The sequence below is a fragment of the Falco biarmicus genome, chromosome 2 (genome assembly GCF_023638135.1).
Source record: "Falco biarmicus isolate bFalBia1 chromosome 2, bFalBia1.pri, whole genome shotgun sequence".
Taxonomy (NCBI): Eukaryota; Metazoa; Chordata; class Aves; order Falconiformes; family Falconidae; genus Falco; species Falco biarmicus.
The window spans coordinates 117,811,011-117,826,597 of NC_079289.1; the positions used below are offsets into that span (position 1 = coordinate 117,811,011).

The 15,587-nt window shown below is 40.1% G+C and overlaps 1 protein-coding gene across 1 annotated transcript in view; it reads right to left on the reverse strand.

Moving 5' to 3' along the window:
• TMPRSS7 (transmembrane serine protease 7) overlaps nucleotides 1-15,252 on the reverse strand; it is a 34,032-nt gene extending 18,780 nt beyond the window's left edge. The window contains 9 exon segments of the mRNA XM_056327946.1: nucleotides 670-730; nucleotides 1,372-1,596; nucleotides 5,142-5,180; nucleotides 6,088-6,229; nucleotides 6,231-6,282; nucleotides 7,321-7,388; nucleotides 9,849-9,979; nucleotides 10,730-10,928; nucleotides 15,187-15,252. Coding sequence (XP_056183921.1) covers nucleotides 670-730; nucleotides 1,372-1,596; nucleotides 5,142-5,180; nucleotides 6,088-6,229; nucleotides 6,231-6,282; nucleotides 7,321-7,388; nucleotides 9,849-9,979; nucleotides 10,730-10,928; nucleotides 15,187-15,237 — 968 coding nt within the window. The 5' untranslated portion in view covers nucleotides 15,238-15,252.
• Nucleotides 15,253-15,587: the final 335 nt, after the last annotated feature.

Sequence of the window (15,587 nt, forward strand, 5' to 3'; positions counted from 1 at the left end):
GTACATACATAAGCAATAGGTAAAAAGCAACCAAACCAAAACCAAAAATAAAACACGCTGCTCTCATTCTGTGCTTAAATTTTCCACTGGTGCAGAGCTTACCTACTTAAAGCTTAGTAAAAACTCCATGCTCTTGAACACAAAAGTACCTGTTACAAGGCCAGTTAGAAACCCAATATTGAAAAGTTACTTCTTGCAAAAAAGAAAGAAATTATGAACATGAAAACAAAGATGGAATGTTTTAGCTCTAGGAGATAATACTGACTTTCAGCCTTCGCTCGAAATAAAAATGAATGAAGCCAATAGTAAAGAAAGGCTTGTAGAAAAAAAAATATATTTTATTAGACCAACAGATTTAGCTTGGATTTGGGGAGCGGGAAAGACAAGCAAGTTAATCTTCAAGACAGAAATGAAGAACCTGAGCCAATCAACTAGTCTTAATTAAAAAAAAAAAATACTTTCCATATGCATTACACCTAACAGACATCCTCAGTCCTCTACAGATACTAACAAGTAAGCGAACACCATCTGTTGTTTTATAGTCAAGTCAGCGAGTGATTCAGATTAGTAGAGGACCGATCTTGAAGAGGGCTGAAAAGCCAATGCTCTTTCTTGAGGCTTATACACAGACTGGCAGGCCAGAGAAAAGGGTTTCAGGGGTCAAACCACTGAGCTCTTCATCTACTTGATGGACATGCCATCTTCACCTTTCAGTCTGACAGAGCCCGATGGAATTAGTTACCAGGAATTTCAAACAAAAAAAATCCCCAAACAAGCATACTGGATCATTATTAATAGGGCAGGGGGAGTAATAATGGTCCACACCCCTCAACCCATCACAGTTTCAACTCTAGATTTTAATAACCCTCTAAGCTACTCAAATCGAGCAGAAAAAGAGAGTTGAACTGGTGAGCGGCATTAAGTATCCAAAGAATCACAAGGCTTTGTTTTAGAACATCAGTCTTCATATGAAGACCACTAATCTTCATGTGGATGAAGAGTTTGCTTAGGGGACAAAATTTTGACATTTTCTTTTAGTTAGCATCTGTTTCCTTAGAAGAAACTGACAATTCTGCCCAGTAATGTGTGAACTTATTATAGTTCGGTAGCTAAGTGAAGATGCACTCCAGTCAAAGAATAAAGAATAGTTTGAAGAATATTTTACTGTTTCTTTTATCAGCAAGATCAACGTTTCCACTTTTGTAAGAAAAAAAAAAAAGCAAGGCCAGGTGTTAACTTGTGCATAATACATGAAAATCAAAGTATTTTTAAGAAAACAAAACCCACCAAACATGCAGATGACAAGTCTTCAGAAAAGAAACAACTAGATTATTATAAATGACTTCTCAATGAAAATTTATACTCACCGGTACAGTATCTTATGTTTGATTGGCATCAGAGAGTCATAAATGGTTAGCGAGTCAGTGATGCAGTTATCTGCTTCAATCTGGAGGGATACTATCGAAAGACGAAGAAGATGACCCACTGATGCAATCAGCTTAAAATAGCAGATCGTTCCCCCCGAAGTAGCGTGGATATCCAGAGGAAAGTGCTCATGCAGGCGATCAGCATACAGATCATACATACAATTTGTTCCTGGGGAAATATCACATTTTCAACAGTGGACACTCTCTCCAAAACCGTTAAATCCATGTAGCATTAAAAAAATATATATATAAAAAATTCTAAAAGTTATGTTAAACTAAAGCAACAGATGAAAGCATATCTAAATCTGAAAACAAAAAAGTAACCTGTGCCACTCATGGTTTTCATCTTAGTTACAAGTCGGTGGTCAAGGAAAAGTCTATTCATAAATATACAGAGCATGGAAAATAATGCTGTAAACAAGTCCTTGCAGCGCATTGGCACTAAGGCACCGCCAGTTTGTACAAGAGGTATTTGCAGTTAACAAAGCTCTGTGTGGTCCCCAGAGGATAAATTACTTAAATAATTGCTGGAAAATGTTCACCTGCTGTCAAGGCATAAATAATTGCTGCTCACCCCTACAGATATTAGGATATTTATAATAAATAAAAACAAAAAAAAGTCCAGCTAGATATCTGTGTTACTTTGGGTTTTTAAAATTGTTATTCAAATGTCAGGGTTCTCGATGTTTTATTGTGAAATAAAATTCTAAATTCAGATTAACTAATACACTATTACATTAGTGTTAATAAAACACTAATTTCAGATTCACCAATTCCTTTAGATTGGAAGGGATATTAGGACTTTCCTTGTTCAACATCCTGCTCAAAGCAGGACTAAAATGAATTCAGACCAGGACATTGTCCTGTTATGTTTGGAAAACTTTTGCAGCATTAGAAGTCAGTTAGAAATGGAAGTACTGTGAAATACAAATGACAAAGCCCAGCCTACACAATACTTTATATATATATCTCTAAAGTAAAAAACAAAAAGGTTATGTCAGAATTTAGAGAAAAAATAACCAGAAAATTACCCTACTTGCATCCAATTTTCCAATTAAGCTGAAACAATTGTGACTTTCAAGTTAAAAATATTGAGGTCTTTATTTTAATTCAATATTGCAGCTCACAGCAAAAAGCTTAGGGATTTTTTTGTTTGGTCATATCTAAAACTCTTAACATAGCTCTTTGAAAGATGAGAAGGGTAAAAATGTAAATTAGGGAGATTAAGTTCCAAAGTAAATATTTGCATTAATTTCTGCCTTTTAAAAAAACAAGTTTCTGAAATAGTTACTATCGTGGAACACCAATTAGAGCATTGTGAAAGTTTGTTACCAACTGCTGAGTCAAATTAAATGTTGGCTTTATAAGCTGTAGTTAATCAAGACAGGAAGTGGCAGGTTTTGCCTGACTTCCACTTCTAAACTAACAATCTTGAAACTAACACTATGAATATTTACGAGCAATCTGTAAGGGTCACACACTGCTCAGCTGAGTTACAGTTATAGCTATTTAAAGCTTTGGTTGGGCCATTGTTCTTCCTTCTTCCTTTTCTTATCTCTCCCCAATAACATTCTTATTTGTGCTTATTTACTCACCCTTAACAAAGCCAGCTTTGACCTTAATCTTTAGAGTTATGTGACCACCATTATTTCTACAAAGTAGTTCATAATGTGACAAGCTCACTGCTCGTATGGAGCACAGCGCAGGCAAACTCAGAACTAGTCTGGAAACAGAAGTAATGCAGGCATACCAGCCTGAACCCAAAGCTGGAAACAGTCTTTATAGAATCATAGAATGGTTTGGGTTGGAAGGGACCTGAAAGATCATCTAGTTTCCACCCCCTGCCGTGGGCAGGGACACCTTCCAATAGCCCAGGTTGCTCCAAGCTTCATTCAACCTGGCCTTACCCAAACAAACCCTTGATAGCCAGATACCAAGGCAATGCAAGTCACATCAGCTGAACCTCCCTAAGTCCTGTCTCCAACCTATTCTTTGATAAATCTGCATGCCAGTGCCGTGCCTGAACTAATAACTAGGTGCACCTTCACACCAGAGTAACTCCATTGCCCTCAATATACAACCAGGTGATGCACCTTCCTTGTATACTGCTGCATTAACACTTTAACCTCTGCAGCACATGCTGTAGTCCTTAAGCAGACACACTCCAAGGACCCCAACAAACGAAACTGCGCCAGTATAAGGCTTTCTAAGCTTTTTGTGGCAATCCATGTTGTTGTTTCTCCCCTGCAACTTCGTTGCATACCAGCACTATGCTTCTTATAGATATCAGTTGCCACCTGTGCCTGACTACATGGCAAGTCTCTGGACATCTAGAATATGGCAGGTTATTCTTCTCCCTTTGCGTGAAAGATACCATATAAGTTCTAAAAAAGCCTTAGCATCAATATTTGTGCTGCACTGTTCTCCTTTCTATCTCCTCTTTTAGGGACTGCTCTCTGGAATACATTGAAACGCGAGATCTGACTGTACTAATTCCTCTGCCCTGGAACACTGAAATGGGAGATGAAATTGCTAAGCAAGTAAGCCACAATGCACAAAAATCTTTTACACAATTAAAATACATGCAAGGAGATGTGACAAAGGCCAATATTGGTATGCTTTGCAATTTAAGTCAGAAGTTTTGAGCAAATGAATGCTGTAGCAAACTTGACTTGAATTTTGAGAAATTATGGGCTGATATCAATCTCAGCATTGCTAAGTATGGCCCAGGGTGTGTGACCCAAAGTCCACCTGTGGCCCACAGAGCTAGGGGATCTTGACTTGGCTGCTCTGCCAAAAGTAGTTACTGAATTCTGAGAAAGCATACAAGCTAAAGCCTTGCAAGATAACAGAAGGGGAAATCACAGATAGAAGCGTAACATGTTTACATCTTAGTAAAGCAAAATGCAGACATGGAAAGGTATAAAGCCCTTAAAAAACCTGAAAGAGTACAACTTCACAAGATGAAGAGTAAGCCTGTGTCAAGGAGTGAGGGAGGCCAACACATCCCCAGCTGATTGACTACTACTGGCCCAGAGACTTAGCGGGTATCTGCATCAAAGTTGATGAGCATACCATTGCTTAGCCTACGTAGCACATTTTTTCTAGGTACCTACTCCACATACTAGTGAACATAGATGCACTGTACTTTTAAACTGCTTATAAAGTCTCTGCACACTGCCAAAGAACCCTGCTGGGAGGTTTACAATATAAAACCAAGCAGGTATATAAGTAGTGTCTCTTATAATGCTGGCAAAATTGAACTGCTTAAACTAATTTCTGTTAGGGAATTCATGCACAAGAAAAACTCATCATTGACCTTGGAGAAGAGGGAATAAAGGGGGATAAAGGATAGATAAAAACATTGCTATTGTTCAGCCTTAAAGCTGATAGACTTAAATTCAATACTGCCCAGTTTAGAAAAGGTTAATTTTCTCTTCAACACAACAAATAGCAAACAATTGACTGAGTGTATTTTCTACCATGCCACCAGGTACATCTAAAAAATTCACCAACCAGGTGGAAGTCAGATCATTTCTGCATGTGTCACATGCAAGACTCTTGGTCACGCTTCTAGCAAGTCAGGACATAAATGTCAAGGCTGAATTTAACTCTCTTAAATTAACACTAAACAATATCTTTGAGTCCAAGACATGAACAAAAAGCTTTGCTCTCCACCTCATCTGTCAGGAAGCTGCCAAAATGGTGAATTACCTGTTCCTGTTGTTGACCAATAATCTGACCGAAGACCTGCTGCATAGAAAAAGAGTTGTTGTGAGTCTTCTCATTTGCCTAAAATCCAGAATGCAGGGTTTAATTCAATCACACTTTAATCTTAACACTGAACACACAGGACAAAACAGTTATCTCAGTGGGGGAGGCTGCCCCAGTGCCTTTCATTTCTGCAAATTCTGCAAGCAGCTCTGGAGGTATCATGTCCCCAGACATCTCAGCGCCCGAGACAAGAGACTGCATGTCAATTAAGCAGCCACATTCAATTGACAGACTGAGACAGAGGTACCCGGGAGGTCATTTTCTCACCCTTGGCCACAAAGTCTTTCTCAGCTTTCAGTTGGGCATAGCTGGTCAAATGAAGCTTGTTCTGTCCTTTGTTCATAGAGCTGAAAATCATACATTTTGTAGCTAACTACATCAAACAGATACTTGAATCCTACATTGCTAATTTCTTCCCCGAACAGGAATGACAGAGGAGCTTTTTAATGAATGGGCAGCTTTAGAATCCATTTTTTATTCTTCAAGAAAGGGGTAACAAGAATCTCATTTTCAATGGAGGGGCTAAAGTTTGATCCATGTGGAAATATTCTTAACCCTTCTTAACCTTTTATACTTTTGAAGTCACAGACTAACCCAAACCTGAGCTGCCTACAAGGTGTCAGGCTTAGCTTCTGAACATGAACATAAGCACTCCAAGTACTGGAAGTTTTGCAATCAGTGTTCACAAGGACATTTTGTACCTTGATTTGACCTCAAATCTGGTTTTGATTTTCCTTTTCCCCCCGTTTTTTTTTCCTTCCTTATAATAATTTCAGTATTTAGAAGCTAAAGATTTTGGTATATTTATAGAATTTGCTACTCCAAGATAAAAATGTTTGCTTAACCAAGTGTTTCGTCAAGAATATGGGTATGTACTAGTACCAACCACTTAGTACAATAGAGTCCATGTCAACCGCAAGGCCCTGCAGACTTCCCACCGAGGTCCGGTTAATGATGCTTGTCTGAATGGAATCCTTTAAAATGGCAGCCACACAGTCCTCGCACAGCACTTGGCCCTTGGCCTGCGGGTACCACAAATACGATCCAGAAATGAATAAGAAGGCCTCCATTGTTGTTGTTACTGAAATAAACAGTAATAAAATAATAATAAAAGGTCCTATAGATTATTATCACGTTGAAAGATTTCTGAAGACCAGACTCTTAACACAAGCTTCTGAAGTACAAATTTAAAAGTGTATGACTCATTTCCACCTTGCATTTAGTGTGTCAAAGTAACAAGGCGTGGTTTTTTCTTTAAATAAAGAATAGCATAAAAAAATAAAGCAGCCCAAAACATGCTCTCTTCACACCCAGTTAGGGACCTTCACTGGGCTGATTTCCTGAGGGCTCCTGACTTTTGAGACCTATGGAAATCATAATATATACTCGAATTAGAGCTGGATTATCTCCTGAAGGTCAAAACAGAAACAGAATTATCACCTCCAGAAGTGCAGAACTCTGCATCACTATGCATCTCACCTTGAACTGTGCACTGCAGTATGTAAGAAACAATTTCTAAACTATTTAGATACTACATTAGAAGCTGTATGTGGTCACCCCAACACCTCCCAGTGGGAAGAAAGACCTTTAAATCAAAAGTACCCCAGAAACTCCTGTTCCTGAATCAAAACTGTATTTTGTTCAACAGGATTGGAATAGCCAATCTCTAACATAAATTGCGTACATAATACTAGAGTACATGTACTTTATTGCAGTATATTTTCTCCTTCTTCTGTCAGGAGAAAACAGTTTTAGACCAATAATATTACTTACAAAATGTGTGTGACTTAGTCAATAATAGAGTTGCGCTCTAGCAGCATGTTTAAGTGGTTAAACTTCTGTATGACCTTCTTATCCAAAGTCCCACCAAACCTCTTTAGGGACATGATTTCTGTTTACCATAGATTATAATACTGGCAGGACAAGAAACTGCTTATATGAGTTTAGTTTGCCCTTACTTTTGTGAAATTAATTGGTATAGGTTTTAAATGTATTTTGCTATAGTACAAGTAGATAGCAAAGAGATTAAGTCATAACCACCAAAAATAGGCTGCTCTTGTGGGCTCATTACATTAGATACTACCCAGCAGAAATGCAATTACATTAACCACAGTTTTACCTGACTTCTGAAACTGTTGACTGCTTATAAAATTTGGAGAAAGAGGAGGTTGTGTAGACCAAGTTCATCTGAAAGAGAAATTGTTAAGATTTAGCATTTCCGAAAATCAGCCACACCTAGAGATGTTATACGCCTAGGCTTTCCTAGGAACGCCCTCTTTTCCACCAGGACTGTGAAAACGCACACACTTTGAGACATACCTCAGCCAAGCTAGGCAGAGCAGCAGACATGAACAGACCCGTAACAAGTCCAATATTCCCAGGAAACATCAAATCTTCTGCCCATGGCCAGCTCATGTGTACAGCAATGCTTTTTCCAAACAAATGAGTTTTGAAAAGGGTGTGCATTCTTTGCCCAGCAAATCCCAGACACAGAAGGCTTCTCTATCCTGATGCTGAAACTTAGGGCCAGTCTTCAGGAAAAGAGCATGTGCCCATAACATTTTGTGTGTTGCTACTAAAGTGCAGTTAACAGCATACATCAGAGCTTTATCCACAGAATCACAGAAAAACTGAGATCGGAAGGACCCTCTGGAGAGCATCTAGCCCAACCCCTCTGCTCAAAGCAAACACCAGGCTCCTCAGGACTGTGTCCCGTTGGATATCTGCAAGAATGGAGACTCCACAGCCTCTCTGGACAACCGCTCCAGTGTTTGATCACCTTCACAGTTAAACAGTTTTTTCCTAATGTTTGTGTGGAATTTCTTGCATTTTGATTCACTTTGTGTCTATTTTCTTCACTAACAGCTTAGTGATAATGTATTTTTTTCCAATACACACAGTCTAAAATACATAGATATGGGAAAATTCTGACCATTTCATGCTGTAGATCTGCCTTTGGAGAAAGGAAGCTCCTCATTCAACCAGTTCTTTGGATGTATGGGGTAATATCAGTGTGACAATAACCTTTCTTCCTCCTGTTCACGGAGGCACACTTCTAAAGCCACAAGGTGGCATGTACTTCAAGCTGTTCAGACCTCATCCTGCTGCTTAATGGTTAAAATTAATGCCCAATGGACTACAGCGGACTATTTTGAAGGAAAGGCTGTAAAAATCATATGAATATTGGTCCCTAATTTTCAGTGTTAGACATGGGAAGTTTGAACAATTATTTTAAGGACCTAAATAAAATGGGTGGAGCTCAATCTTTTTTTCCAGATTAGGTTACAAGAGATTTTATATATTACTGTTACTACCAAAGGGGAAAGGAGCCTATCCTGAGAGCTTCTTCCACTACCACTCTGTGGGTTTCTGGGCCAACAACCACTGACAACAGAGTTTCAAGGAGAAAGAACAAACAAAATCCCAAATTCCCCACATCCTTGCTAGTCAACAGTCTCATCACCATAAAGCACAGCTGCAGCAGCACAAAATCTGTTGGTGAGGTCAGTCAGGGTTTACAGTCAAAAAGTAAATTCCAAGTTACGTTCAAGTAGGAGGTGGCAACACTGGCAGTGACACTTGCTGTCTGTCAGCTTCACTGTGTGACAAAGGCAGGATGCTCTGGGACAAGAGCAAGACACAGGGCTTACAGCAGGTTGGAGGTTCTCCATGGAGAGCAGGGGAAGGACATGTCCTGCACTGGTTGTCTGTTACCCCTGCATGAAAGCACCTGAAGTCGTTAACACGCAGGACTAGGAAAAGTAGACTGTCTGCTTTCAAGTCTTTTGTGAGCCAGCTTTGGGAGGGATGGGGTATGTGGGGGAGATAAAGCTGGAAAACAGGAGCATAAGTTCATATTATAAGATGACAAAAACTTGCCCAATATTAAAAAAATACCTTTTGGTTACATCTGACATGAATTTTTTGTTTGTTTTTTTTTAGCAGTTTTCATACTACTTTTGAATCCTTATGTGGACAGAGCTGCATTTCCTGGCATTGATGTCCTCCTCCCTACGCCAAATGCCTTGAAAGTCAAATTCCCTTTTAACCAAGCTTCCCACCCCCTCTTCCCACTGCGGAGCAGCCTGAACTGCCTACAACAGTGTTATTTCTGCTCTGACTGATGCAAGGTGTTTGGGAAGAATAATGGTCTTTAGAATACCTAGCATCAGAAGGAAATGTATATGTAAATACGTTTGAGAGCTCTAGGGTAATTACAGATGCTTTAAGACACAAGACTGGCAGAAGATACCAATTTAAATGCAAAAGACTTCACCAGTTTAATGTCTCAAAAAGGGCAATCAAGTTTTGAAGGGCTTTTGTAAAGTTCTATTCATAGACCCCGATTCGTGGGGGCAAACGCATCAACTTTTACTAAAAAGTCAAACAGAACTTTGCAAAACTCAGTTTGTGGTTAACAAGCTGAAAGCAGTCAGCTCCCCCTATCCCCAGATAGCCACCCTTTGTACATAGTCTTCCAGAGGCGGGGGGGGGGGGGGGGGGGGGGGGGGGGGGGGGGAGGAGAAAAAAAAAGAGGAAAAAAAAAACCAAAAGAGAACGCCACGGTAGACTCAATGGCACCTGAAAGTTGCACCTCTCGTTCACAGCTCTGATCTTTTTGTTAGCCAAGCAGCCCACTCATCTTACCACATGCTGCACGTTCTGTGCCACAGAGAGGAATTCTTTTGACTCCTTCTGCCTATATTCTGGGAGAAATTCTATGTTGGCAACACGAAACAGTCCAACAAAATACAATGCATCTTTGTTTGCTGCCTGAACTGCAAGAAAAAAAAGAAGACAGTTAGCCTCCTTTTTTTTTCTTTACCTTTTTAATAACAATGATTTTTTTTTTATTAAATTCTAAACCAAATGAACCTATGCAGCCTTACAGTGGAAATGACTACCAAAAGAACTCTGTTTTCACAGCCAAACCATTCTAGAGTACCACAATGCAGTTAATTGAGCACCCGTTTCCTACACACAAGGCAAGATGCCACCATATAAATGAACCAGCACGATGAAGCTGGCAGCCTGCTGAACCAGCAACATCCAGATTCTGGAGCATCCCAATGGAATCTGAAGCAGTATTAGCATCAGAGGTCTAAAGAGGAGAACATAGCTTCTACCGCCCAGTTAGATACAACTGCATTTTACTCCCCTTGAATTTCTCTAAGTCTGTTCTGCATGAGAGACAAAGGACTTGCTTGACCTTTGTCAGGTAAGCAGAAGGCCAAAAAACCACAAAGTAAAAATTTCCGAGGAATCAAGCTCATCAGAACTCTCAGATCTGTGCAATTAGCTAGCACATAAAATAGGTTTTGCATAACACTTGAGAAAAAGTCACACTTCCTAAAGGCAGCAGCTATGCCTGCTCTTGTAATTACTTGTTAAGTTTTGACAAAGATACCCAGAAGTGTTCCATGTTTATTTTAGAAACAGCCTTCAGGACAAGTGAGATCCTAAACCCAGCTGAAAGTGTTATTGGGGACAGTGATGTATGAAATTGGCATCAGCTGTCAGCAACTCACCAATGAAGAGCCACAATAACGTCCAGGTTACAACTCCTAAAATGAATAGAATGAGGGTAAAAAGAATTATTTTGTTTTGAAAATTCCACAGCAACTTATCTTTTTTCTTCAATTTCAATCTGCCGTGTTTTTTCATTGCCAGAATCCTTTTTGCCAACTTATCTTCTGCAGCCACCATTTGGACTGAGATGTTGGCTACCTAAAAGAAGGTGAAAGACAACAAAAAACGTGGAACATTTCTACAGCAATTGGCTGGCCAATAACTAGAACAGTTTCCTACACGTATTTGTTACTGCATATACACAACTATAGTTAACTTAGTAGCAGTTTAAAACCCTGGTCAGAAAGTAAGGTCCTTTTCTTCCAGACACTTGCTGATATAACACAGAGTCAGTCCCTATTGTATAAGGATGTAAAACCACAATGTACCCTAGGGTGACAGCTCGCTATGACACAGCTACCCAGCATTAGCCATCCAAATGAATGCTAATATCCTTGTGCACCTTTCATTAGTGTAAATTACCCCTCTTTAGTCCAAAGGGTAGACAACGCTGAATTACCTTGTGCTGTCTGCATCTGAGATGTATACACAGATGAGCACTGCAGAACAGCACCAGCAGCTTGGTAACATAACCTAGCAAAGCGACTCATGACCCAAATAATTGCTATGCTTACGCAGGTTTGGTGTGGAAGCAGATACACCTTCAGCCATTCATGCCCTTTGTGGGAAGCGGGAGTGATGTTCAAATAGTCAGTCCTTTTTCCAATACTATGGCTTGTCATTTCCCTCCTAAAGAACCAAGACACAGGCATATGCCACACCGCCATTCTTTCCTCCCAGCCTATGTTCAAAAATTCACTGCTGTTCAAAAAACAAAAAGCTACTTTTTTTCTCAGACCAGAACTACCCCAAAACAAGCTGGCTCAACCCATTCATTTCTCAGAAAAACTCTGCACTTCCTTTCAGGATGAGGAGCAGTGGTACAGAAGTCCTTGTCCTACATGTCCAGCTCCCCCGGGAAGCTCCCTCCAGTGAACCAGAGGACACAGCATGGATCTTGCTGGGATGGGACCTGGACAAAGTCATCACCTGGATATCCAGACCCTTGCCAGTTTATTTTAAACTACTGTCTCAGATTTTTTAAAACTAGAATCAAAATATCTCCTGACCATCTTATCTAGGTACAAAAGGTTACTACGTGACCATTTTTGCGTTTACAAGGAGCAGTTTCTACATTCTGTAAGTATCTTATCTGTCTACAGTCTGGTCTGGTAAATCTGTTTATACCAGACACTCCCCCAGGCATTTTCCTCTGCAGGAGATAATCAACACATTTAAGCACACAAATAATGTCTATCAGTTGCTGCAGGCATGGCAAGAGCTGCCTGGGAACCCCTGGGACTTCATAAAATCCCCACTTTAAGAGCTCTTGTGACAGTCAAACGCTCAGTTGCAAGGTCAGCGAGAGGTTCAGTCACCTTCTCTCAAGTCAGCGCATCATCTCATCTATGCAGAAGTTACCTGGTGAGTTCCTGGACCACTCAGGGCACTATGACCAAGTGCACTGGCTGCAAACACAGACACAGCTGTGATACCCAGCTGCACCAGAATTAGAACCATAAAAAAACGCCCTTTAATGTCCTCCTTACATCACAACTATAACAGAAGTTCCATAATATTGCCTCAACAATAAAGAACACTCAGAACAAAATTTCCAAACACATGTTGATGCTAGTGAGAGGGAAGCTGTCAAGAGGCTGCCTTAGAAAGCTGTGAGCTCTCCGTGACTGACGGTGTGAACACACACACACACACGGCAGCAATCAGCAGCAAGAGTTTCAGTGGGAAGTCTTCTATGAAGCACAAAACAGGCTTTGAGACGAAAAGACCTGGCTCAGGAGCTCATATATGCAAAGATGATACTGAACTACATCATTTTAAAGTTGAAGACCAAAGTGAAAAAAGACCTTTTCCCTTGTCTTTGGAATAGCTTGATTCATTTTAAGGGCATCTTCAAAGTGGGTCTCTCCACCTCACAGCTGATTTTATGCCATTGGTGGGCTAGGACTGCTCAGAGGTACATCATTCCTCATCAATGCAAGCCAAGAACCTCTCACAAAGACCAAGGCTAACTGGTCTGTATCTGTACCTGGAGCACATCACCCTCACTCTGCTGAGGTAGGCAGCCAGGAGAAAGGCTGCAACAAGCTGCCAGGCTATTTACCATCATCACATTCTTTGAAGCCTCTCAGAAGGTACACTGCAAGGACATGTGGCCTGTTATAGACTAAAAAGTGTGCACACAAAGCTCGTTTTTCAACACTATTAACTGTATTTCACTTGAGGAAAGAGAAGGCTATGAAAGTCGGTAAGTACCCAGCTAAGAACTGCACTCCAAGTTATCCATGTAGGATGCTAAGCTGGATACAGTGGCTACAAAAACTATGTGCTGATGGAGCTTGACAGCCAGAAAATGACAAGCATAACTACTAGACATTTGCAAAAGTGGTGCTGGGAAATGATCTACACTAAGTGGTTGTTTCCTTCTGCCCAGTACTAGTAGAGCCACATCTGAAGTATTGTGTCCAGTTTGGGGCCCACTGGTATAACAGAGATGTTGGTAAACCGGAGTGATTCCGGGGAAGGGCCACCAAGAGGCAAGGTGCTGGAGGAGATGATGTACAGCAAAAAGCTGAGAGCCCTGAGGTTGTTTATCTGGAGACAAGAAGGCAGGGTAAATCTAATTATAGATTTCCCTGTCTAAAGTAGGTCAGGGAGAAGACAGCCACACTTTTCTCACCAACGTGCAGTGAGGACACAGCCACAACAGTAACACACGGCAGCAGGGGAAACTCCAGCCAGACAGCTCAGAGGGTGGGAATGTATTTCACCATGATGGCCATGCACCTCAGCCACAGCGGCCAGGGAACCTCCATCCCTGGAGGTATTAAAAACTCAGTGGGATAACGCCCCAAGAATTCTGTTCTGACTTTGTTGTTAGCCCAGGGGTTTTTTTCCTAAATTTGAAAATCTTCAAAAGTCCCCACCAGTGTAAATGTTTCTGACTCTCTGATACTGTGCCCTGGTAATGGTTTCAAAAAAAGAGCTCTCTGTATCCTCACAGAGGAGCACAAGCAACATCACCACAAATATCCTGCCAGTCCCGTAGTCAAATACAATGGCTAGCAACCCTTCACTTCAAAGTTGAGAATGTTCAAAGATGAGAATGAAAATTAGTAATAAGTAATAATGAACAATAAGACCCAGTAGCACACTTTACAATTTCCTCAAACAAAATGTGGGAACTGGAAGATTTCAGACTCATACCTTCTACCTGGGCAATTAACTGCACTTGTTTTGCATGTTCTCATTTTGCCCAGGACTCAGTTTTCTCATCTTCTGTATTTTTTCAAAACCTTATTGAGTACATTTCTGTTTAAGGATGAAAGCCAAATTGCCTCTTTGTTTGTTTAAAGCTCTGCTCTGTCATGTGAAGTTCCCTTACACACTCAGGTGTTCAATAGGACACCTTGGCACAGCCCAATGAATGCTCGGTCCTGACATCTGAAATTTGGACCACTTTGATCAAACATTCCCCCAATAATATTTTATATTTAAAATTTCCCATGCTGTTCCTTTTTGTAGCAGAAAGATTTATTCTTGAAAATTAGATCCCGTCAAGGATCATTAAAGACTGCTCAAGATTGACACCACTAGGTCCATAAGTATGCACTTGAAACAGCCAACGTCTCCATTGCATCTACTGCAATTATAACCTTGTTTAAAGAAAACACACTTCATATATCATGGCTTGCATGGCAGAGTTCTCTGTTACTCGGGATTCAAAAGAATACTGAAAGCTATGTGCTACATTTTAAAGATTTCCCAAGGCCATACTAGTTTACCATAAAAACTTTATAGTAAGAAAACCAAAGTTAAGCTGTTCCCTCAATAAGGATGACAGTTCTTCACTCAGCTTTCCTCTCTGCTGCAACCTAGTTCTTGTAGTCTAGAATTGGTTTCCAGCTAAAGCTGCAATTTGACTATCACCATACGCTAAATTATTTAATTACTTCTTTGTCATGAGTTAATGTTCATGCAGTAATCCCCTTCTGTATCTTCTCAGGGTAAACCAAAACACTTTACCTACTTTAATGGTGCCTTTCCTGCCTAGAAACGGATTTGGTTTTGGAAAAACATGCTGCCATGACACCAATATAAGCTTTTCATATTGTCACACTGGCATGCTCATTACTTCACTTGTCTAAAAATACATGTTACTAGCAATCTGAAAACAAATATACATATGTTGGCATTTTCAGATTGAGTTATAAAACAGAAAATTCTACCAAATCTAACTGTGATTTTAAGTTTAATACTTGGAAAACTAGATCAGAAGAGATCTAACAGCATCAAGAGGTGTATGAAATCAAGAATGCTTAAGTCACCTACTTACACTTAGTTCATCTTCAGGTTTAGCTGCTGGGTGATCATTTTTTTCATCCATTCCAGCAGAATTAATTTTATTGCTTGTCCAAGCTGAAAAAGAGCTTTGCACGTTTTCTCAGGCACTACTTCTACCTCTGAAGCTGAAGACAGCTAACAGCAGTGTCCAGGACCAAAGCAGGCATCAATTTACTTTGATGAGTTTCCAGTTGTAATCTCATCTGCCCTATTGCTCCTTTGTGAATATTGGAACGATGCTATCATGTAACTTTAGACATCAGACTGAATAAAATCGGTTTTTCAGTCTTTTTAAGCTCCAACTTGTTAAAACAGAAAATCACAGTGCTAAAATCTATATATCATTAAAACATCACAACATTATCTGCCACAAACAAGAAAAGTAGCAAATAA